This window comes from Osmerus eperlanus, chromosome 14 (genome assembly GCF_963692335.1).
Source record: "Osmerus eperlanus chromosome 14, fOsmEpe2.1, whole genome shotgun sequence".
In the NCBI taxonomy this organism is placed as follows: domain Eukaryota; kingdom Metazoa; phylum Chordata; class Actinopteri; order Osmeriformes; family Osmeridae; genus Osmerus; species Osmerus eperlanus.
The window spans coordinates 13,087,204-13,112,315 of NC_085031.1; the positions used below are offsets into that span (position 1 = coordinate 13,087,204).

Sequence of the window (25,112 nt, forward strand, 5' to 3'; positions counted from 1 at the left end):
ACTGTCTCATCAAACATTATTGCTCTTTAACTGTACTCATATCTCACTTTACACAATGAACAATATATCTCATCCTTAAAGCCTGCATCAGCATATTTCAAATGAACTATTGATTACTTAAAATGTTTATATATTGAAGTCATCCCGGAATAATGTGGTTCCGATGCGCAGTTGCAAAACAATAGAGAGGGTCACCGGAGTGCGTTAGGACCCTGAGGCAGATCAATCCTCCACCCTCCCCGTTGATTTGGGTGACAGGACAGCCTCTCGTGTTACTGCTACAGTAAAACTAATGCAGACTGTCACAAGGAGGATGTGAAAACAAGAGGAGGCTTGCGGTGTCAAGCATGCGGATTTGTTAAATTCTATGGAATTAGACGTAGGGACTGATGCTATGTTTATTTGCTTAATGACATTCAGTGCGTTTCATCCGCATTTACAATCGGATACATTGATATATTTGGGATCTTTCTCTTTACGGAAAAGCTGGTATTGATAAATATTCCCTAGGCTACTGTATCAATCAAGACCGGACTACTTACACCTGGTATTGGTTCAAGGTTTTCGGAAAACTGCTGTAGCCGTCAGGTTATGAAGCTGTAATTGTTCCTCTTAGTCCTTTCCGTTTAGTAAGTTTTCCAGGGTATGGTAAGATTTCTAGCCTGTAACTGTGGCTACAATCAATATTGCACTTTGTATTTGAATCATTGCGGTGGGAGATAACGTGCACGGTGTTCTGGGTAGACCAGGTTACTGCATCACCCAACGTATTTGGCACAATTCATTGGGAAAACAAAAGCTAAACGGACGCGTGTGTTTTGATTAGGATTATATTGTAAGAAACACAAACATGTCACTCAGCAGAAGTATTGAATTTGAACACTTCGAGGAACGAGACAAGACGCACCGGTCATCACGGGCCAACAGCTCGGGCTCACATTCAGGTTCCAGAGGTAACGGTCTCGTGCCGAGCCCGGCTCACAGCGCGCACTGTAGCTTCTATCGTACGCGCACACTACAGTCTTTGACATCGGAGAAGAAAGCAAAGAAAGTACGTTTCTACAGAAATGGAGACAAATACTTTAAAGGTTTGGTGTACGCCGTGTCCCACGACCGTTTTAGGTCATTGGACGCCTTGCTCATGGAACTCACACGGTCCCTTTCGGACAACGTTAACCTTCCCCAAGGTGTTCGGACTCTGTATTCGGTGGACGGCAGCAAAAGGATCACAAGCCTAGATGATCTAGTAGAAGGTAAGTTGACTAAATCTAGCCTCCTGCCATATGAAGACATAAATCATGTGGGGAGATCAATACTTCAACTCTAAATGCGCATATTGATGATTGAGTAGAATTGTCAAGTGTATTATCAGCTTTCCTCTGAGTGCTAGATGAATGGACTACTAGACTACGTATAACTCCTGGTATAAAATACTTTGTATGGTTGCAGGGGCCTCCTCCCATGTGACTTGCAAAGAGTGAAAGTTTTGTTTTGGTCATGTGACGATCAATCAGATGAAAATAATAAATTCTTATACCTTAGATGCTTGGCATGAACATAAGAACACTGAACTCAGTGACTCTAGCAGTGAACCAGTAGGGCTCCCAGTTTGACAAAGCAATGTTGACACGTGTGACCCAGTGCTTTGCAGCAGTCAGAGAATGATGAATGCACAGCCAGACACACCCATGGAATGCTGGGCTGGGCTGTAGTACAACCCAATGTTAATATGCATTGATCTTTATTGACTTCACTTGGGTTAGAGAGAGAAAGCGTGTGCATGTGTTTCATGTGGTCGTTGCAGGCTTCATAACCTATTAAACGTTGAAGAAATCAATCTTCTGCCCGACTCCCACCATGAATGGGGTGGTTTGTTAATAATAGCATCACAACTGCAAAACAGACTTGAGATGAGTGTAATAATAAAAAAGGGACTTAAAGTCATCCATTTAGTGTTAATGTTCATTTTCTGCATCAGTTTGATCTAATCTGTGATCAAATCATACGTATACAATCTGTATGTCTCTCTCTTGTTTCCTTGGTCTCTCTCCATGTGAGCTGCATAGCATACAGTGAGAGTAGCATCTCTGTGGTAGTAAATTAATCTACATGTTTGGCGCTGCCATCCAGTCTGCACTGTGACCTCTAGAGCCAATCTTCTTTTAGGAGGCAAAGGTGAGCACTCTCTAGGTAGCAACCTCTCTCTGCGCCTCCACACTGCAGACTCACCCTTCCCTCTCCCTCATCTCACCTCACCAGTCTATTTCCAACTGACATCCTCCCAAATCGGATGCACCACTTGTTCCTCTCTCTCCCCCAGAGAGATTCCATTAGGGTAGATGTAGGTCACTGTTCGCCCCAGAGAGACTCATACCATCTCTTCTGCGTTGGAATGAGTGAAGAGATTGTGGTCAAGTTGCAGTCAAGAAGTACCTCTAGCTCACTTAATGAGATACAGTACAGGAATGGTAAATAAATACTTTCACACCATGTTCACAAACCAGTATAGTGGAGCCACATAACACATACATATCGAACATATTGGCATATGTTCAAAGCTATGCAACTTCTTATATCTACTCTCTCTCCCTACTCATTGTAAAACAAAGCCCAGCCTGGACATGATCAGTCTGCAGTCACCCCACTGTGACCCAAAGGTCTCACACAAGTAGCCCCTTAAGGCCCCCCAGCTGTGGCTGAGGGAAACAGGGCACAGTCCGAGTCAGGGTCCGTCTCGTCGGAGGAATAGGAATGTAGTCACAGACTGTGTCTCGGCCCAGCAGAAGCTTTCCTGGCTGTAGACGCTGTAGGCCAAACACCAGAGTCTTGTCTTTGTTTACTCAGCTATCAAATTGGTCTAGGGGGGGGGGGGGGGGACTGCAGAAACTGCCCAGCTCAGCCTGCCCCAATTGATTGAAGGCTGCGGGAGGGTGGAGGGGCTTTTGTGTGTAAACCCAATCAAGGCCCATTCACATGCAATCCCTCATGGCAGAGTGGGATGAGTGTGTGTCAGCAGCAGAGATCCTTGCCTCCAGCTGTGCTGGGAGACCCCTAGACTGTGCATCTACATCTGCACTTTGTGCTGCCTTGCTCATACGACAGCATATGGAAAGGTTAACTTCCAGTACATTTGCAATGGGAGTCTTAACATTCAACATTTGAGAGTTTATTTTACTTTGATTTATAAGAACGACAAAAATTACAGCCCATTATTAGGCCCTTAAACCCTCTTTGTGTCTCACTTCCCCTGTGAGTGATGGTGTGTGTGTTACCTTAGTGACAGATGAGTGGCCACAGTGATGGGTTCCTCCACAGTCACCAGCTGGCTTTGCACGAAGGCCCCTTGTTAAACGTTGGTCTCAGCTGGGCCTCATCTGAGCTCAGGCCACCAAAGAGTGTCCTGGGGACCCCTAACCTATCCAGTGATGTCACACCTGAGCCCTCTTACATCCCCTGAGGGTACTCCTACCTCCAGTCACTGGTCACATATCATAGAAGGACCCCTCTGCTCTGTCAGACACTGAATTAATAGCAGCTCCTCTTTTTTACCCTCCATTTTACTATTCTGAGTAGGGAGGTCCCTCCAGCTGTGGCCTAGCTGGTTAATTAGCCCTTGGTTAATTGCTGGCTTCATAACGGTATGTATCAGGGGAAGGGTTGTCTCACACCTCTAACTCCATTTATCGCTCCCGGTTTCTCTCAGTCCTTCTCTGTTTCGCAGCGCCTCTGGCTTGTGACGCAGACGGGAGAAAGGGAACTGAATGCTAGATGACCTTGTAGCCCAGGAATGAGAGCGGTAGTGAAACTTCAGAACACTTTGTTATAATGTCAACCTGAGGCCAGTAATGTCATGTCAATCTCAGTACCATGGACAGCAGCACACACACCATCCCCAAAAAGTCAGCCTTGTGACCATCCAAAGTCGTTCACCTTGGTTTAGGACAGAAATGTGCTGAACCTAAATCTGTCCTCTCCATAGATTTAAATGTTGTCTCTACTGTTCCATAATTCCCAAACACACTAAATCCCTATCAAATGTACACCAGTTTTGGTTACGTTTCTACCGTCTCCCTTTCCTGGTACCTTCTGACACCTCCCCCATGCCAGATGATTGTCTTCTCAGCTCCGTGAGGGGTGACGCCAGTTTTCTTTTGAAGCTAGCAGGTATTTTTCACAGCCACATTTCATGTGTTGCATTTTTAAAGTGGTGTTGTTGCCAGGTTATTAGGCATATTAACGTTAGCATTAACTAGATGATTATTTCACCTTCGTGTTTGTATTTTCACTTTTCGGGTAATTGGGTAATGGATGCTGTGCTAATTGGTTCACAGCACCATATCATTGACATTGTAAAACAATGTAATCATCTTAGATTTTTGGCATATTATCTCCACACTACTCCAGATTCCTATCCTTCACTGAAAATGTGTATTTCAACCTCAGGACATTCCCTGCAACCCATAGCTGTGCCCACAGTCCTTGTGTGGAATGGCATGTTGTGGTGGGATGTTTACTGTTATACAGCAGAAGAAGAACACCATTATCGATGGGGTCAGCCAGGAGAGGCTGTCAACTGGAGAGGAAAGACCATCCATATCATGTTCAGCTTCTGAATGCCGCCTGGGGAATCCCTCCAGCACAAGAGATATAGACAATGTTTTTGGCAATCGTCTTTTTCTCTTTATGTCATGGTCTCTCTCTTTTTCTCTCTCTTGCCGTTTCTCCCTCTCCTTACTTGCCTCATTGACAACCAAATGGGAACCACATTTGTTATCCTACAAACAAGCACTGTAAACATTCGGCAGACATGGCTTCCTCCCTCCCTCCTCGCGATTTAATGTACCAGTGAAGTCCTTCGAGTTCTCACATCAGTCTTGCATGGAGAGGAAGCACCCACTTGCTAACTGCTACAATGGCACGTCTGCGAATAAAGCAAACATACTTTGCTTTGGAGCGAGGCCAATGCCACGGCTTGAGGAAAATAAAAGAAGGGGGGGGATGGATAGAGAGAGAAGGGACAGTGTATGTGTGAGAGAGCAAGAGAAGAGAAGGAGGGACAACGAGAAAAGATAAAGTGTGTTTGTGAGAGAGATAGAGAGAGAGGGAGAAAGAGAGATGGTTACACTGGCTTGACCTCTCAATGTGCCTTTTTGTTCCGCAGAGGAATGTTAACTCTTTGTTGCCCAGGGTAAAGTTATATATCAAGACCTTTTTGGACAGTAGACGGTTAATTTCGACTTGATAGTGAGAGGTTTGACTTGATTTGTGTAGAATACATGATTTGCAAAACATCTTTTGCTGGAAGCAAGCATAGGTTGGACTACATTTGAGGCTGTTATGTTGCCTGTTGTGTTCCTTGACCAAACTCATGTTTTGTATCACCTTTACCCTCCCTCCCATCTCTTCTCCCCAGGTGAGAGCTATGTGTGTGCCTCCAACGAGCCTTACCGCCACGTGGACTACACCAAGAACGTCAACCCCAACTGGTCGGTGGGCATCAAGGCGGGCGCGTCGCGCTCCCTCTCGTCCCTCAGCACGCTGGTGAAGAGTGAGCTGCAGCGCGAGTCCAAGGACTTCATCAAGCCCAAGCTGGTCACCGTCATCCGCAGCGGCGTGAAGCCGCGCAAGGCCGTCCGCATCCTGCTCAACAAGAAGACGGCACACTCCTTCGAACAGGTGCTCACCGACATCACTGATGCCATCAAGCTGGACTCCGGGGCAGTGAAGAGGCTTTACACGCTGGAGGGGAAACAGGTGAGACAGTCTTACAGGTTCTGTAGTGTGGGGGGAAATGGGATGAGCTGGCTTGACGTGGTCTGCAGATATACACTCAGTCATCCACCAAAAAAAAAACATGTATTTTCAAATTCAATGTTGAAGTGACAGGGATCTATTATATGTTCATTAGGGCGTGGCCATTGAACTCATGACCCGACAAGTGGCGAAAATACCACTGCAATCCAATGAGTTATCCAACTTTTCATATCCATTATCCTTCCCTGTAATCCAGTCTTAATCTTATTGAAAATATTATTTTTTGAGAGAGAGAGATGATTCAGCAAAACTCATGTCCAGTGTGGCAAGGCTATAGTCTCTTTCCAGTATGTTCAAACACGCCCTACTGCAGCACATCAAGTTGAACGGGATATTTTAACGTGCAATATCAGACCCCGATGGGAAGGCCAATGAGAACTCTCCAGATTCCAAATCCTCATCTCTAAAATGGCTGTGTGATTTATTTGGTTCAGCTGTGTCAGCAGTCTAGGTAATTATGCCTCCCTTAATCAACGAAACACTATTATGCGACAATTCTTTGGTTAGACTCGGGTAATGTGTTGTAGCACAGCAGCCTCAAACTATTTTTTATGACCGTATCCTCCTCTACCTCACCGACCTCCATTTAGTCATGCAAGGCTAGGCCATAAAAAAAGACTCTTGGGCAAGCATCCACATGGGACACTTATGTCATGATCAATGTCCCCATTTTAAAATCCCATCTAGACCCCTGCCGATGTTACACAACAAGGAAATTATGAGAAGCACATGGTCCCTGTTTTAATATCCCATCATGCCTTTGGTCGATACAAAATGCTGCCTCATCTGCAGCAAAAAGCCCATCATGAATATTTAGGTCCAGTAGATTAGGTCCAAGGATTTCCTAGAGATTGTCTGCTGTTGGAGGGGATTTAGTGATCAGAAGGACTGAAACACACCCTGTTGGTATTCCACCGAAAAGGACATGGACATATCCCTTCTACCTCTTTCATGAATTAAACTTTGTTACAAAATACATGGTTCCCCTGTATTTTGTCTAAACCAGATTTATGTGAAGGTCATATCAGGTAGCCAGGTACCTCCCATTATTAGCCACAATGGCCAATTCTTTAAAGTAAGTAAAGGCAGACAACTACATAGAGCTAATAGGTGTGTAAGGGTTTTAGTGACGGACCACAGGATGTACAGTGAGAGTGCATCGTTCCTCAAATTCCAAACAGCTGAGTCTGGAGACCGTCCGCCAGCAGAAAACAAACCCAGCTGACCCTTCCTTCCTGTCATCCGGTGGAGAATCTACACAAACAGGTGACTCACTAGAGCCGCAATTCTTATCTGCTCGGACACTGACAGCCCGACAAGGCCTCTCTTCACAGACAAACCCATCCGTGTCCTGGACAGGAAAACATCGTTGACATCCCCTGACAAGTCATACAGCTCACCACGACACAAAGTGCAGGAGAGGCAGACACCTATTCAGCAAAGCCCTTCTCTGCGTTGTGTATTTACAAACTGATGAATCCTCCTGCATGTCCTTTTGAATTGTTGTGGTTGCAGAGAGCAAAGATTATGACATCTAAGAGGATGAAAGTGCTTGTGGTCATCTGTGATTGTGCATTAGCTGTCCACATTCACTTTAACCTCTGTGAAAGCAAGACCGAAATATGTTTATACCCATCAAGAGCCTTCAACAGAGATGTTTGATACTCCTCTTCCATCAGGAGATTGGGAGGGAAAGACAGTTATGGACATCGCTGCTGGGAAAGATCACCTGTCACTTAAACTGAATTTCCACCCAGACAACCATACTATTTGATGGAATCCCCTCATCCATTGATGCAGACTACACAGAAACTAGATGAACCGTGGATACTTGGGAGATAAGAGGCACAGCGAGAAGGGAGGAAAAAAGAGGGTACGTTCCCTCTGTAGTCCCCAAGGACGGATTCAGCCACGCAGATCCTGTGAAACCGGTGTCTGCTAGAATATGTGTGGTTGGCGTCTCACACTGATGATGTCACTGGGGATTTGCCTCCATGCCAGTGGTGAATCCAGATGGGAGCCCCAGGCTTGTCTGGAATGCTGTCTATCCCTGGAATTTCCCAAGGAAACCCCAAACCCCCACCTTCCTCAAGCATGGGTTCCTGTTTTATCCGAGCTATGCAAAAATCGCCCGCTAGCTCCTATTCATATGCAAATATCCAAATATTATGGAAATGTATTCAACACTTCCCACCACTACTTGTTAAAGATTCTCTCAGAATTTTTTAGGAGCTGTACTTTGTTGCCATATGTGTGCACCACACTGAGCATTGTTATGGAATTGATATCCTTCTGAAAAAATTGTTTTTTTTTCCCGCTCAGCCTTAATGGTAGTATTAGACCAGTGGTGCTTCACAGGAAGGCTAATGTACCTAAAGCACTTAAAAAATGCTTGATGGCCACTGCTACTGCAGCCACACCAACATTTATTGCATAATGAATGCAGTGACATTCCTTTCGCTGTGGCCGAGAGAACGGCATATTTGCATCTGCAGGAGCCTTTGACCAATTTCATTCTTTCATCTTTGTTACTTTTAAGCACCCCACTCATTCGCTTAATTTTGAATTGATGAAATCTACATTCTTCCCGCTGATGTCTGTTGTGATATAAAATCACAGAGCTCCTTGTTGACATGTTGTTTGTGCGGGCCTTCCTTACATGACAGATGGCATTAGAACCATGGGTTGTTAATGATACACACAGACCCCATTAGCTCCAACCTTTCATTTCCTGTGATGGATCACTCTGCTTCCTGTCAGGGTGTGTCACGTGCATTCTATTCCCCCCGTAATGATCAACTCCATTAGTTTACATCTTTTTGACTACTCTCATACCCTGATGGTGCAGGCAACCCCCGTTGTGTGTTACAGCTACATGTTCCACAGAGGGTCATTTAACCCTAACTTCTCACACACGACAGAGAAAAATTCCACACTGTTGTTTGTTCTGAAAAGCAGATTCCTCAAAAGGTTTTTGTTGATGCCGTTGCGATATCTTGTTAACAGCATGTCCTCGGCCCAAACAATTACTACTGCTCACCAGGGGTGTAACGGTGCACAGAAGTCACGGTTTCCATAAAGTAGAAATGCCTGTTACTGACTGAAGATTTATTCTTTGACTGCATGCACCGAGCCGTGACGTCAGTATCATGTAATGAATTTGCGGTACGAATAGGCCTACATGTAGGCCTACCATTAAACCCCTACTGCTCACACATCAACATTGAGCATGATGTTATTTCAGGAACCATAGTCACGATACTCCGGCAAGAATTTCTCCCCCAACAGTTGTTGCCAACCGAACGGAGGAGGTCTAAATCAGCCTCTCCCACCTGCCCCTGTGACCACCATCCCAGCACCACACAGCCAATCTTGCCTGCCTGGCATGACTGGGCTGAAGAGAACGTGACAGATGTCCTTCTCACCCATCAGACATGAAAGAATTTCAGCCAACAAGCAGCCCTTTCTCTCTATGTATTTCTGTCCCTTTCTCTTTCTATATTTTCTTAATCTCTCCTTGTTTCCTCTGTCCCTTTGTCTCTCTCTCTCTCTCTCTCTCTCTCTCTCTCTCTCTCTCTCTCTCTCTCTCCCCCTTTCCCCCTCAAGCATACTGAGGCCTTCTGTCCAACATGACACTGTCCACCTGGAACGTTTGTTTTTGTTTTGCTTGGCTTGTTTGTCTTCATTGGATCAACAAATGTGGTTGAGATTTTGAGGCCATGGTCTGTCTGCTATTTTCACCCGGTATCCATTGACACAGCTAAACTACATCACTGTGTTGCATGAGTAACTTAAAGTAGACATAAAACACAGAGTTTCTTTGGGCCTGAGAGGATATTATGGTGGACAGGAGTCTCATTTTGCCTGTTAACATCGTCAAAGGTACTCAATTGAATTACAGTCGTCTGTTTTGAGGTTTAACCATGCAGGCTTGTAACCAGAACCCGTTGAAACTAGAAACGTAGTTTCTGGAATTATAATTGTATAACTGTCTAAATACCTCTTTCAAAGTTTTCCTGTCTTCTAATGTATTTGGCCATAAATGCATTGTGTACGTACACATACACAAAAAAAGAACATTAGTACTATTTGGCTTCCTTTCCCTTTGCCTCATCTTTTCCCCATCCGCCTAGCAACAAAAGAATAAAGTGACACTTCACAAGACAGGCCTGTACTGTACTTTGAATGCTCTCCCCAAGGCATAGTGGGATGTCGTACCATAACATCATGCTCTATGAAGACTGACACGTCCTTTGTCAGGTGTGAGACAGGGCCTCGGAGAAGAGTTATTTCAGCTAGTCCTTCTTGTCAAGACTCCTTAACTGGGTGCTGTTGTTCTCATGGCTAAGCAAGACTTTCTGGCATGTACTTTCAAATCTCAAAGTCCCACTCAAGTTATTTAATTCCCTCCAAAAGACATTGGATTGGTTGTGTTTAGGGCCTTCGCAAGGCTTTCTCAGTGTAAGTACTTCCTTAAGTCCTTCAAATAAGAGCTTTCAATTTAGCATAGCCACTAGCATCTCGGCTAACAGCATCCAGCACCAAAAAGACGACAGAGGCCTTTGAATAAATGAGAGTGGATCAAAACCCCTTCACCCCTTTAGCGGTGCGCACCAGACGAAAGACGCCACCCCAGCACTGCCTGCCATCTGCTCCCCCACAATGAAATCACAGGTCCCAGTCGGCAACTACACCCTTCCCCCCTCACCAAACCCTCCGCCATCCCCTCCCTAAACCCAACCCCCACTAGCCCCCCTACCGGGATCTTGACCAGCACCGGATAATTAGACGTATAAGCTGGGAGGAGGCGGGGGTTAAAGTGCAGCTGTCAGGTGTGTGTGTGTGTGGGAGTGTGTGTGTGTGCATATTCTACACAATGCAGCCCTCAGTCCACTCTCTCCAGTCGATTTCTAAGCTGCTTCTCTGAACGAATGTTAATTGATATCTCTGTGCCAATGGCAACCAACGAAATCAGCTGCTGCTTTTGTGAGTAAACTCTGGGCTGTTTAGCATCTCAAAGCTGCATGGGCTGCAAGAGAATACAAGCAATTTGGGTCAGGAAAGGAATCAGAATGAGAAACTGTTAAAAACCTCCAGCCTATCCTGCTGGACCAGCAGCAACTCTCCATAGACGTTTATAGTAACGTATTTTTGCTCATGCTATACAGTACTAAGTTTATCTGTTGTCAAAACAAAATAATTAAGAAGCATTTGCTCAATGTGTTACCATGGCGACTGTATAGGTAGCCTTTTTCAGAATCACCCCTCTGTGTGGACTGAGATGCAAGTGATTCCACTGTGTTATAGGCCCCCAGTGTCCCCCTTGGTGACTTGACTCTGTTTGCATTGATTCTGGTAGCATTATGATGACATTATGATTATCACATACAACTGACTATAGGACCATAATGAGCCTGACTGCACCCAGATGATTGTATGAGCTCAGATAAGGACCCTGTGAAGGCCAAGCACTACTCTCACAGGAGAAAGAGGGAGGAGAGGGATGGAGAGAGGGAGTGAGGTGGAGGGATGGAGAGAGGGAGTGAGGTGGAGGGATGGAGAGAGGGAGTGAGATGGAGGGATGGAGAGAGGGAGTGAGGTGGAGGGATGGAGAGAGGGAGTGAGGTGGAGGGATGGAGAGAGGGAGTGAGATGGAGGGATGGAGAGAGGGAGTGAGGTGGAGGGATGGAGAGAGGGAGTGAGGTGGAGGGATGGAGAGAGGGAGTGAGGGGGAGGGATGGAGAGAATCTCCCCATCCCCATCTCTGGATCCGCATACAACTGCCCCCCCAGCTTCTGCTCCTCCCCCTCTTCTTTTCTCTCCCCCTCCTCCTCGACGTCTCTGTTTTCCCTCTCCTCCCCCTCTCTCTGGTTTCCTACTGTGCTAGACAGCTGACTAGCTGATCGTCTCAATTTTGGAGCTACAGTTCTCGTTAGGAAAGAAAATGAATCAAAACCTTTGACCTCCGTAAATCTGCAATGTGCCAGGCCTTGGGATATGATGCATTAGGGAGCATGTAGATAGAGATTAGACATGAGGCTATTTCAGGGGATACAGAGTTGGCAATATCCACAGTACACAACCTTCTGCTGCTTATTTGGTCTTTTTCAGGGCTGACAATTTAATTCCCAGACAGTCCGGCTACAACCAGAATAGATCCTTTTGCAGAGCAGCACAAGCACTTGGGGTGCTATCTTGGGGGTTTTGGAAACAGGTAACTAGAGTGCTTAGTTCACCAGCATCTCAAGTTACAGGATCCAATTGCAGTCTGTACACCGGGGCATTCTGGGTAATGTTGTTCCCCTCGGGAGACGCCGTGGTTTATCTCCATGGTAACTAAGTGGTTTCTAGTCTGACAAGTAGGTCCACATTAATTTCATATTCCATGTGTTTTCCGCCATCATTTATTATTACAATGAATAACAGTATAAACATAAATCCACTTAGAGGCCAGATTTAGCTAATCAAGCCATCAACCATAATGCATTAAGTTAGCTAAAGCAGGGCCCATGTCGTCAGCGTCCATGAGCTATTTACTTCCACAAAATACACAAAGGCATGGGTAATCGACAAACGTGTCTCATCCTGTACATTGATCTTAGGCGGGCTCTGCCCTTTCGCTAACCAGACGGGTCACACTTCCTCAGCCAATGAGGAGAGAGCGACGGCCTCAGCTAGTTCAGGTTCCTCAGGTGGTCAGCCTCTTCCTGACTGGAGCAGCCTGAACCCGACAGCACGCTTGGACATCCGGGTTTGTTCAGTTTCAAACGGATGTATTCTCTTTCCAACCACCTTGCCCATTCTAAGCAAATAGAACAGCTTCGTAATAGCCTGCTCTTCCATGACCCTGGTAGAATGAATGGATGTCCCCGTGTGATGTAATCAGGATGACATTCAGCTCGTTACCCAGAGGGGGGACTGTATTGTAGAGGCCTGGGATGATCGAGGCCACTGCAGTCTTCTCTCCCTCTGAAGTGCCTCCCTAGAACTGTTATAAACAGTATGAATACGTAGGGGAGCCAGGCTAATGGGACAATTTGTTTCTGGATTGATAATTGGATGAAAACGTATAAAAAAATAAAGGTTTTTGGAGATTCAGACAAGGCCCTTTTCTGTTATTACAACGTGGCTCCTTTTGTAGATGTCTTTCATGTTTTGTTGTGTGTGTCTGACTGTCTTTTGGTTGAATTGCGCGCGCGCGCGTGTGTTTCTTTGTCCAATATCCATGTGTCTGCGTGCTGAAGTGTGCATGTTTCGAGTTAGGGGAGCTGACTGAGCCATCCACAGGGGTGGATTATCTGCAATGAAAGGAGATGAATGGCTCAGCCTGTTTGGTTGTGGGAGGCCCTCACACTGTTACAATGCCCCCCCCCCCCCCACACACACACACACACACACACACACTGCTACACAAACACAAACACACACACACACTTAGCTGATCCTGGTTCCGAATATAGAATATAACACTCTATTTGTTTTGATTTGAAACTCAGCCCTCCTCCCCTTCCCCACCAGTGAAGATGTATGGAATAGGTCAAGGATTATCCTTCTCTCCCTCCTCTCCCTCCTTCTCTCCCTCCCTGTAGCTGGAGGGTACAACAGGCACCGGGCCCTTGTTTGATTGTCAGGCATGAGTAGTTTTCAGGGCCAAGGCTGGATTAAACGGCACCAATTAGGTCAACAGCCAGCAAATGTGCATATAGCCTCTATTGTTTACCAGCGTAATGAATGGACCACACCACCCACAAATCATAGCATGTTGATACTATCCACCTGTCACAGGCTTGAGAAAAGGAGTTCACAATGTGTAAACGCTGTGTAGTGAGGCCACAATGGGCCATATGATGCTCACTATGTGTTGTGCTCACTACAGACCCTTGTTCATTTACAGTATACAATTCAGGAATCAATAATGTGCAGCATGTGGTGTTTATTTAAAAAAAGATGAAACGTAGAGTCTGGAAGTGATTACAGAGCACAAAGTCTTTCAGAGGAAATACGAGTCAGAACACTGCCAGAAGCTCTGTTTCAATGGTAGACTGGGCAGGACGTTGTTGGCAGTGCCCAGGACGAGGTACAAATCTCTCTGAAGGACCCAGAGCCCCTCCTGCCTCCTCGCAGCTGGTACATGGGGCCAGCCTCGACCCAGGGGGACAGTGGGCACAGAACAGAGACCACACTTCAGTACGCACAATAACAAACTTCTGTTTGTCTAAAAAAAAAAAAACATTTGCACTGAGAGAGAGAGTCTAGGCATCCGGACGTGTGTCTGTGGAGGGAGGGTGTCTTTGTGTTGTGTTGTGTTGTGTTGTGTTGTGTTGTGTTGTGTTGTGTGTGTGTGTGTGTGTGTGTCTGTGTTAGGGGGTGTTGGCATGAGGCTGGAAGACATCCAAAACGTGGCAGCGTCCGGCGGGCGGGTGAGCAAGTCATTGTCGTCTGATCTCAAACCAGTGTTTAGTTGAGTTTGTCCAGCCCTGGCTGGTTGCCCCAGTGTTATCGACCGAGCCCCTGTTTCTGTTCCCTCTCTCTCTAGGAAGGTTGACATTGTAACATTAGGCTCTGATCTAGTCCCTGCCCCACCATCCACAACAGGGTTAGGTTGTTCAGCATCAAACTCAAACTCCCCAGTTGCTATCCAATGAGCCGTCCTGTTAGAGCAATACAGTCCAATTAGATTTTAGCTTCAAAGAGGTGTTCCAGCAATCGTGTTGGTGCAATACAATGGTCCCTTTTGGGAGGAAGTTTGACTGCGTCACACCCCCACGTTTAGACAACTCGATTCAACATAGTCATACCAGTTGTGCTTTCGATGGAAATTATTATGCTTAACATTTGGAATGGAAACAGCTTTAACTGTAGAGGTGGAATGTCTTCACAACATACTCAGACTCCATAGTCGGCCTGGGTGAGGGGCAGAGAGAGGCAGGGGAGGGAGGGGCGGTATGGGCAGGCAGCAGGCAGACTCAATAGGGGGTGAGGGTGTAAAGTGGGGGATTCAGATCAGATTCAAAGACTGAATGTTTGAGACTGAGAGCGGTGAACAGGGCCAGATACTACAGTGTGTACCTGCACACACACGGGCTAAACACAATGACCTTTCTTTCTTTCGAACGACACAGGGTGTGTCAATTATTAACAGTTTAACAATTTACTAAACCATGTGTAGCCAGCCAGCCAAACAGCTCCTCCCTCCTCTCCTCTCTTTTCTTCTTCTACCCTCTCTCCTCTCCTCTCCTCTCCTCAACCCTCCTCTCCTCTCTTTTCCTTTACTATCCTCTCTCCTCTTCCCTCCTCTCCTCTCAGACAGCCAGAGGAGGTGTGGTACAGTATACCCTACAGGCTCCACACCTCCGTCTGCAGAGATGCTGAATGACTCAGAGAGACCAGGGAGACCCAGCTGCAGAGTGTGACTCTAGACCTCAGGGCTGTAGCTAGCTAGTGTTAGCCAGGATTCCCACTCTGACCCAGGGGAGGTATATGATAATGTTCCAAACCTCCTCTGATAGTGGTGTGGCTGGGTTGGATGGATCATTGTTTTTTCCTCTTCTGTTTTCCTTCCCCAGGGTTCTGTTCCTCAAAACAGTGCTTGTATATTGTGGGTCCAACAATGTGATGAATGGCCTCATCTTAAAGGACTTGTCGTGACGCCTTTAAAGGTTCTCATAATAAATGTTCCCTCAAGTAGAAGACAAATGAGAGACGAGTAATTTCTGCTTGATTGCTGCTGTTGAGTAAGTATTACCAGGAACATCCTTGGAATACCAAAGCTAAGCCCAGCAGTTGCTACTCAATGAGCCATCCTGTTATGGGAGCCTTATTAGATCTGAGCTTGAGAAAAAAAAAAAAAAAAAAAAACTTCATCCAGTATTTAGCAGTTAATCGCTAATGCAGGGAGCAAGCTAATGACAAGCTTAGCCCTCCTCAACACTCCCATGGTTTTTTTCTTCTCTCTCCTGCCGTCTCATGCAGCTGCGTAGGCCTGAGTTTAAGGACTCATCTTTAAGAATGAATTCTTAGGCAGATAAAATATGTCTGTGAACAGCATTTTCAACTCTGCAAATCCACCCAGTATAAGTAGCAAAGGATCTAGCTATGGTATATCATGAGAAATGCAATTATGGATCATTTGCTATGTGCATGAATTAGCATGTTTTCATGGGTGAAGCCTCCAGCTCTGAAAATGTGGTTTCCCCGCATGCGACACCCTCATCCCACAATGCACCTTGTCTTCTTCCAGGTTGCTGTGCAAATTGCTGCGACCTTGCTGAAGGCCACTGGAACCAGGCTTTCCTCCCCCTGTCTCTCTCCTGTCTCTCTCTTTTTATATCTCTCTCTCTCTCTCTCTCTCTCTCTCTCTTCCTTTGTTTCACTCTTTCTCTCTGTCTCTCCATCTGTGTCTCTCTCTCACTCTCTCTCACACACACACAAATACACACAGGGACCTCTTTTACCTTTCGTCACCCTCACCCAAATGTGAACCAGCATCATGATGTGTGTGTGTGTACGTGTGTGTTTGCAGTGGGGGTGGGAGGTACCCAATGATTACAGCGATCAGGCTGTCAGCCTTGAGGCGACGTGATCTGTACTTTCATGTGTCTCTCCTCCGCCCCCCCGCTCCCTCTCAGACTCCCAACACAACCTCTAATCATGACCTGCCAGAATCACCGTTTGGGGGAACAGGCACCATTACACAGAGGGAGGGTTGGTCATTGTCTAGCAGTAACTCACCCAATTCACTCAAGCCTTGTGAAACAAATATATTTAATTTGATAAATAAAATGTGATTGTTTTTTTTTTTGTTTTTTTAAGTACTCTATCTAAAGTAAACTATCTTTTTTGTCCTTGGGTGTATTCAAGGGCAAGTTTTGGGTGTTTCTTAATTATCAGTGAACATATCTCTCAATGGTTTTTTGCCCTTGTCCTTCAGTCACAGTTAGCTCAATGGCCTCCAGCATTGACAGTTCAGAGGGACTCCACTTGCCTTTTGGGGATGGTGTAGCCCAGGTTTTGATAAACATTGGTTGTTAACGTTTTTTTCATTTGTGATGATTTTTTTTTTCTGGCGTGAGATGTCACCATTTAATTGGAACACTACTAAATAGACATTTATCTGATATTGAGTCCACAGGGAACTGAAGGCTGTTTGTTTATTTTTTACTGGACACATACACTCTTAATCTCTCTCTTGTTATTCTCTATCGCACTGTCTAGCACACATACACACACACACACACACCCTCAAGTCTTCGTCCCATATTCACTCTGTTGTTGGGCAGGGCAGAATCCGACAGTGAGAGGAAGAAAAGAGAGAGAGATCACAAAATGGTCAGACAGACTTATACTCCTCTCAGCCACAGCAACAACAGAACCCCCCCTCCACGCACACACACACACACACATACAGACACACACACACACACGCACCCACACACACACAACCCACCCCCAGCCATTCAACCCTCCCAAATGTCCCAGACTTTACAGTACCAGACTTTACAGTACACAAAAAGCGACAGTTTAGCCATTGGCTGTTTATCCAGGCAGTGGTTGATAAGGGGGACAGACATGCCCTGGCCTTCGCCGTCCCGCCTCCAGCCACTTCAGCTGCTGCCCACTAAGATTTCCCAGGTGGCAGTTGGGCCGCTCTGTCAACAAAGTTTGTCATTCCCCGCAGAGAAGAGGAATTTACGCTACTTGCACACCGGTGTGTAGATCTGGAATCTGTTGAGCCTTACCACTCAGGTAATATCCCCAGTGGGCACTCTGTTGTGATGTCATTTCTGTTGTGATGTCATCTCTGTTGTGATGTCATCTCTGTTGTGATGTCATCTCTGTTGTGATGTCATCCACGTTAACATCGTCGTTCACTGCCATCCCCAAGGTCCCCTGCCTGCTGATGTCATCACGGTCAATGTGCAATCTGGTGGGGACAGTGGTTGCCTTAGCAATCTGAGCCGGCCCTGTCTCACCAACCACCAACCCCCCCCGCCCCCCTCCCGAACTCTGGTAGGGTGAATGGAAAAATACTGCAGCATGTTCCTGGACTGCATGCCTGCCACACTGCAGAGGCCTGAAGTTAAGCCTTCGGGTACTGCTGCTTCTTACTGTGACACCCCAGATTCCTCTCACCGAGAGAGCGTCATTGAGAAGGAGTCAGTAAAGTAGCTTTACATTGTGATCGCTGACATTGACATATGATTAGGAATGAGTACAGCCGTACCTGTTTGTGTGTGTGTGTGTGTATATAACCCCTTTACGTAACACATAATATAACACATACTTGTTTACGTGTAGACCTATGCTAATCCGTAAGGTCAAGGACAAGGCAGTACCGAATAACGGCGTTCTGCCTCTCACCTCGTCCATCACCTCACCCATGTGGGACCGGTGCCATGTCGACACCGGCAACTCTGCACATATGGTGGTGCTGTCCTCTGCCAGGCTCCACCAATGGGGCCTGACTGAGGAATGGCTACCATTCCATCTATTCATAATGCTACCCAAGGGCTTGTCTGATGAGCTGCCATAACCTGCTGGACACACACAAACACACACACACAAGCCTTTTATGGCTATTGATTTTGTCGTTCCTTTCAACATGCTGTCAAGTCAATATGCGAGAGCTTTGACTGAGTCTTAACAGCCCAAACGAGATGGAACTGGAGCTACAACCAGAGCTCGAACGATGCTAGTGCTACATGCAGATGCAGAACAAGGAGAGTTCTGGCCATTGTTGTTTTTACTTGCACTCCGTTAACTCAGTGAAGCACACTTACATTGTTGTGTTGTAGATATGCCCTCCAGCATATGACACAGTGGTACAGCTATGGCTCTGCCCACACTTCCCAACATCCCTCCCCCCTTTTCTTTCCCCTCTTCTGTTCTTTTCTCACTTTATTGGCTTCTCTCTTCCCAGTGACGCGGTTCAGGGATATGGAACGTGGTTAGGTGCCTTCAACAGTCTGGTCTCCAGCTGCCTCCAAGCTGAGACACACCTGCATACACATTACACACCAGCACACACACACTACACACCAGCACACACCACACATCACACACATAGCTTTTCTGTGGGTCCCATCTGCCTACTCTGGACCATGTGTGTTGGTGAGATGAGGATTATGAAGACGATAAAGAGATCTTAATCCTCCATGTCCACCCACTACCTAGCGCACGCCTGGGAAGAACACTGGAGGAGAGCTAATGAGTGTGTGTCTGCCTGCGTACAGTAATTAAAGTCTATCTTTTGTAGTATAAAAAGAAGGAGTAGAAAAGAGTGCAAGAAAGAGAATGGAGAAAGTCAGAGGTATGGAAACGGTGATGAAAGAAAGAAAAGAGAGACAGACAAATGGCCAACATCTTCGCTGTGACACTGCAGTACTGTAACATGACAACATGAGACCCTCAGTGTTTTGATGCGTGAACACTTCCTTGTCCCTCCTCCTCATCCCCCAATCCCACTGTATGCTAGGCTACCTAGCCTGTAGCCCAGTAAATAGGGAGGCGTAGCGATGACACTGGAGCTGCACTTGTGTTTGAAACAACCTTACCCCATCTATCGTGTAATAAGGAAGACAAAAATGTCTAGTTTAACATACTCATTCTCTCTTGTTCTCTTTCTCTCTCCCTTTCTCCCTCCATCCCTCCCTCCAGATTATTTGTCTGCAGGACTTCTTCGGCAACGACGACGTGTTCATTGCGTGCGGCCCGGAGAAGCACCGCTATGCCCAGGACGACTTTCTGTTGGACCACAGCGGTAAGGCCTCTGCAGCCTTCGTGACCGGTAGGCCTGACTTAAACTAACCCCTCCCCCTAAGGGCACGTTCCGACAGCCACACCCAGCTCGCCCCATCTTTACTCCAGGACATGTTGGATGTGGCTCTGTGGTACGCTAGCATGCTAGCGTGGGTGTCGGGACGTGGCCGAGCTGTGTGACTGTGGAAATAGAAAAGATGTGTCTCTCTTCTTCCGCCTCCTTCTCTCATCTCTCCTCTCTCCATCGTGGCCTATTGGGTCCTTGAGGACAAGCCAAGTTGCTTTCATCGTTTACAAGCGCAAATAACAGGATGGTGTGTGTGTGTGTCAGAATAAGAGGCGACTACGGTCACGGCTCATTGTCAACCGACTCTTTTAAAACTAGAATTTGCCCCGGGATTTTGCTCAAAACATCAAGATTCCATCCTTCTCTTGAAAAGAGTGGTTGCATCTGTGTTGTGTTTGTGCGCCTTTTATTTGAGTGTGTGTGTACGCGGCTGCAGCAGTCTATGCAAGTGTAAGGATGCATACATGTACGTATTGCGTACACACCCACTGTTCAAAAGAACCTCACAGCACTCGTTCTTGATAATCGTTTAGAAGATGGCCGAGGAGATATCTCGACGCAGGATGCGACCTAGCGCCTCGATCCATTGTTATCTAAAGCAGGGCGCTGCCACCACCCTCTGCGGTCCCCTCTCCCTCCCCGTTGTGCTAGATAAGGTGGGACCGTGTACAGGCTGTACTGTATCCAAAACCCAAGTCTGTTCTGGGGGAACAGAGAAGCTAATTTTAGAGTTCAGGTCTCAAACTATTCCCAAGCAGCAGCATCCTGTTATGTTAAGTCAGTTTAGCGCCCTTAACTTTTAACAGACACACACACACGCATACACACCTCTGTGTTAATAGAAACACAGTTTATAGAACGTAGGGCTCAGATACTGTTGTATATCAGTTTGGAGCCTGCGTTCTACTTCTTCCTGCTTTGCTCTACTTTGAGGAATTAGGTCTGTGACACAAAAAAAAAGAAGAAGGAAGTTCCTTCTAACTTCTTCGCTACTCTACCGGAGCTGTTGAAAGTCATTGTATTTAACAGTAATTCTACAGTCAGTTTACAAAGAAAAGGCCTTCTTTATTCTCTTGCCAAGACAAACACATTAACAGAGAACTGCACAATGCCATAGACTGGTGTGGTTACATGATCAAGAAAAACCTTGGACCTTCCAGGCTTAGTTGTCCTTGTGCAGAAAAAACTCCAAGGCTCAGGAAATTGTTAAAGTTTCATGTTAAGCTGGGTCAGTATCCTCCTTTCCGGATGTGACAAACTGCTAGTTCTACCTTGTGTGTGTCTGTTTGTGCCTGTGTGTTTGTTGTGTCAGTGTAACCATCACAGCCTAATTAACACCCATTTGACATTCTTTTTTACACCGGCCTCATTACCCTGTTATGCACAGCACAGTTAAGCAGCGTTCAACGCAGGAAACTTAAGTCACCGGACCCTAATTACAGACGTGAATATTTTACGGGTTTACAACAGCCTCGCTCGACACGTGTGCTGCTTTTTTTGGAAAATGTCTTGCATCAAACTGTCATGTTACACTTGTTTTGAAGGCTTAACACTTATGAAGAGCCGAATCCTACCATGTGAATCATCAATGAGAATTGCAACATTTACATGTAGTCATTTAGCAGACACTCTTACAGCGACTTACAGTAAGTACAGGGACATTCCCCCCGAGGCAAGTAGGGTGAAGTGCCTTGCCCAAGGACAGAACGTCAATGGGCACGGCCGGGAATCGAATTGGCAACCTTCTGATTACTAGCCCGACTCCCTCACCGCTCAGCCACTGTCATGGATGTGTCTGCTGTGCTAGCGAGTGTGCTCCTCTCAATGGGGATGGTGATAGCCACCTATCCATTTCCATCCTGAGTCCCTCACTTTAACTTTGACTGCTCCTTTTCATATCTTTATATGTGCCAGTAAAGTATGCTAATTTGTCTGCATGCGTCTTTGCGTTCGTGTGTGTGTGTGTGTGGTATTAATCATATTTTGTTCTCTGCAGAATGCAGGGTGCTGAAGTCTTCCTACTCTGCTCGCTCTCCGACTCCTGTACGGGCTTCTGGGTCCAAGAGCCCTGGGCTCTCCCGCCGTAGCAAGTCCCCGTGCACTAGTACGTTCACACACACACATACATTATACCCAACACACACACATACATTATACCCAACACACACACATACATTATACCCAACACACACACATACATTATACCCAACACACACACATACATTATACCCAACACACACACACACATTATACCCAACACACACACACACATTATACCCAACACACACACATACATTATACCCAACACACACACACACATTATACCCAACACACACACATACATTATACCCAACACACACACATACATTATACCCAACACACACACATACATTATACCCAACACACACACATACATTATACCCAACACACACACACACATTATACCCAACACACATACATTATACCCAACACACACACACACATTATACCCAACACACACACACACATTATACCCAACACACACACATACATTATACCCAACACACACACACACATTATACCCAACACACACACACACATTATACCCAACACACACACATACATTATACCCAACACACACACATACATTATACCCAACACACACACATACATTATACCCAACACACACACATACATTATACCCAACACACACACATACATTATACCCAACACACACACACACATTATACCCAACACACACACACACATTATACCCAACACAAACACATACATTATACCCAACACACACACACACATTATACCCAACACACACACATACATTATACCCAACACACACACATACATTATACCCAACACACACACATACATTATACCCAACACACACACACACATTATACCCAACACACACACACACATTATACCCAACACACACACATACATTATACCCAACACACACACATACATTATACCCAACACACACACACACATTATACCCAACACACACACATACATTATACCCAACACACACACACACATTATACCCAACACACACACACACATTATACCCAACACACACACATACATTATACCCAACACACACACACACATTATACCCAACACACACACATACATTATACCCAACACACACACATACATTATACCCAACACACACACATACATTATACCCAACACACACACATACATTATACCCAACACACACACAGAGCATGGCACGGAAAAGTATACAAATACTTTAATTGATGTTGTGCACTCAGTCAAACTCTCTGTCAAAACCTCTTTCTTCCAAATTCCTAAGTGAGACATAAAAAATGTGGGACTTTGAGCATTTCCATTAGACAAGCCGAGCTGCTTGGACAAGACAAGCAATTTGTGTTTTACAAAGTCAGTGTGGTCATAGGGTTTGGCAGGTTTTCATGAAGTAATTTTAAACTTTTCGAATGGTTGTTGAAAATCTTTTAGGTTTTTGACGTTAGATTTGACATTGAACATTCAGTTTTGCAGAGTAAGAGTCTGGCTTAGTTTAGTCTTTGTGGACAAGGCAATCTGCATGATGATCTGCACCTGGTGAGGGTAGGCCAGCCGCTAAGCAAGCCTTGCACCTGGTCAGGGCTACTGTACAGTACAGTAAAGACTGGCGTGAGTTTGGACATGTGGCCTGGGAACCTTCCAGACTGTCAAGACCTACCATGCAAAAGGCCCCAGAGGACCTAAGAGTTTAGAAGATAATACAACACTAGTATTATTTCTGTTCACAGCCAGAAGAACAGTACACTACTCCACCAGCCAGTCTCCAATCAAATCCCCAGGTGAGCCTCACAGCCCCACCGACTGAGCTCGGCATTACTTTGACCTAATACACGCCCACCCTCTCAACCGACCAATCGTACCCCAGGATACCACTGGAGATCCCAGTGCAAGTGATGTATCTCCAGTTCAGTTACACCCGTGACCATAGGCTGACCTTGTGGCTGATGGAGCGTCACCTCTGGACCACTGTCTGCTGCTCCCTGGTGGCTGGTCTGAGACTAGCCGTGGGCGCTGCAGCACTTACTGTGAGAGTGGAAGGACTGGACCACCGAACACCCAGCCTTCTGTCTCCTTTCACTTGTTTATTCAAGTCTTTTTCTCTCTTTCTCCCTTTGGTTTATTTGTCCCTCTGTCCAGCACACACTCCCTCTCTGCTTACCCAGGTCCATCTCTCTCTCTCTCACTCTCCCTCTGCCTCTCTTTACCCCCTGCCACTCTATCTCCTTCTCTCTCTCCATCCCTCTCCACCCCTCCCGTCTCTTTTTTCCTCTCTCTCTCCCTCCCTCTCTCTACCCTCCTGCCCTCTCTCTACTCCCCCCCTCTCTCTCTCCTTCCCCCTCTCTCTCTTTCCCCATCTCTCTCCCCTCCCCTCTCCTTCATCCTCTTTCTGGCCCTGGCCCAGCCACCAGTGCTTGCCTGTACTGAAGTCATATAATCTCTGGCTGGCTCTGGACCCGCCTCTTCCAAGCCCATATACCAAATTAGCATCCTTCATCTGACTTTACTTAGCTCCTCTAATTGAATTCTGGTCCCCAAGACACACAAGATTGTAAAGTGTGTGTGTGCGTGTGTGTTTTTGGGGGGTGGTTAACTACTTTCTCTACAGTATAGTGTCACTCTGTCACCCACCAAAGACATGTACACCTGTCCACAGCACCCCGCCCCTCTACAGAACACCTCTCTGCAGATCACCACCCTTTAGCATGCCACTCCACAGTGTACTGTACACCACCAGCTCCCTAGCTGAACTGGCAAATCACCCACATACACACTGGCACACACACAGGCAACGCACACCATGCAAACACATGCATACGCTTTAACTTCCTGCTGTGAAGCGATGACGATCCATACCTTGGTAGAGGTCACATGACCAACAACTGCTGAATGGAATCAAGTCATTTTCAGAGGTTCTTACTGTGTCTGACACATTTAAATGATGGGTACCCCTCTTCCTCCGCCTCTCCTCTTCCTCGTCTCCCTCTCCTGTCCTTTTTTCTCCAGTCAATGGCATGTCCAGCAGTCAGATCACCACCCCAAAGTCCACAAAGTCCTCCACCCCCTCCCCCACTGGCAGCTCCCGAAGCTTCAAGGTGAATCACACTCCGTAATACACTTTTCACTATCATCATTATGGATCATCATATTTATTCATATGCATTGTCAACTAGAAAATCAGTCACGTGCTTCATACAGAAAATACAAGTTTGCCATCAAATTAGCTTCTCTGTGCTAACCACATTAATTGACCTTATTAATCAAATGTCTATCAGAGACTAAGCGGCTTGCCGGATTCTAGAAATAGTACTCCAACCGTTCCGCCAGCTGGCAGGAAAAAAGCTATTCCTGGCTAAGTCCTCAGTCTTATCCATCCGCATAGATTTGGGCATGATTGTAGAACAATTATCCCACCAACTGGTATTGT

The 25,112-nt window shown here is 46.1% G+C and overlaps 1 protein-coding gene across 1 annotated transcript in view; it reads left to right on the plus strand.

The window, feature by feature from the left end:
* Positions 1-285: 285 nt before the first annotated feature.
* Positions 286-25,112, plus strand: part of dclk2a (doublecortin-like kinase 2a) — a 36,934-nt gene continuing 12,107 nt past the window's right edge. Inside the window, 6 exon segments of the mRNA XM_062478029.1 lie at positions 286-1,253; positions 5,414-5,754; positions 19,471-19,573; positions 21,636-21,743; positions 23,416-23,466; positions 24,692-24,780. Coding sequence (XP_062334013.1) covers positions 851-1,253; positions 5,414-5,754; positions 19,471-19,573; positions 21,636-21,743; positions 23,416-23,466; positions 24,692-24,780 — 1,095 coding nt within the window. The 5' untranslated portion in view covers positions 286-850.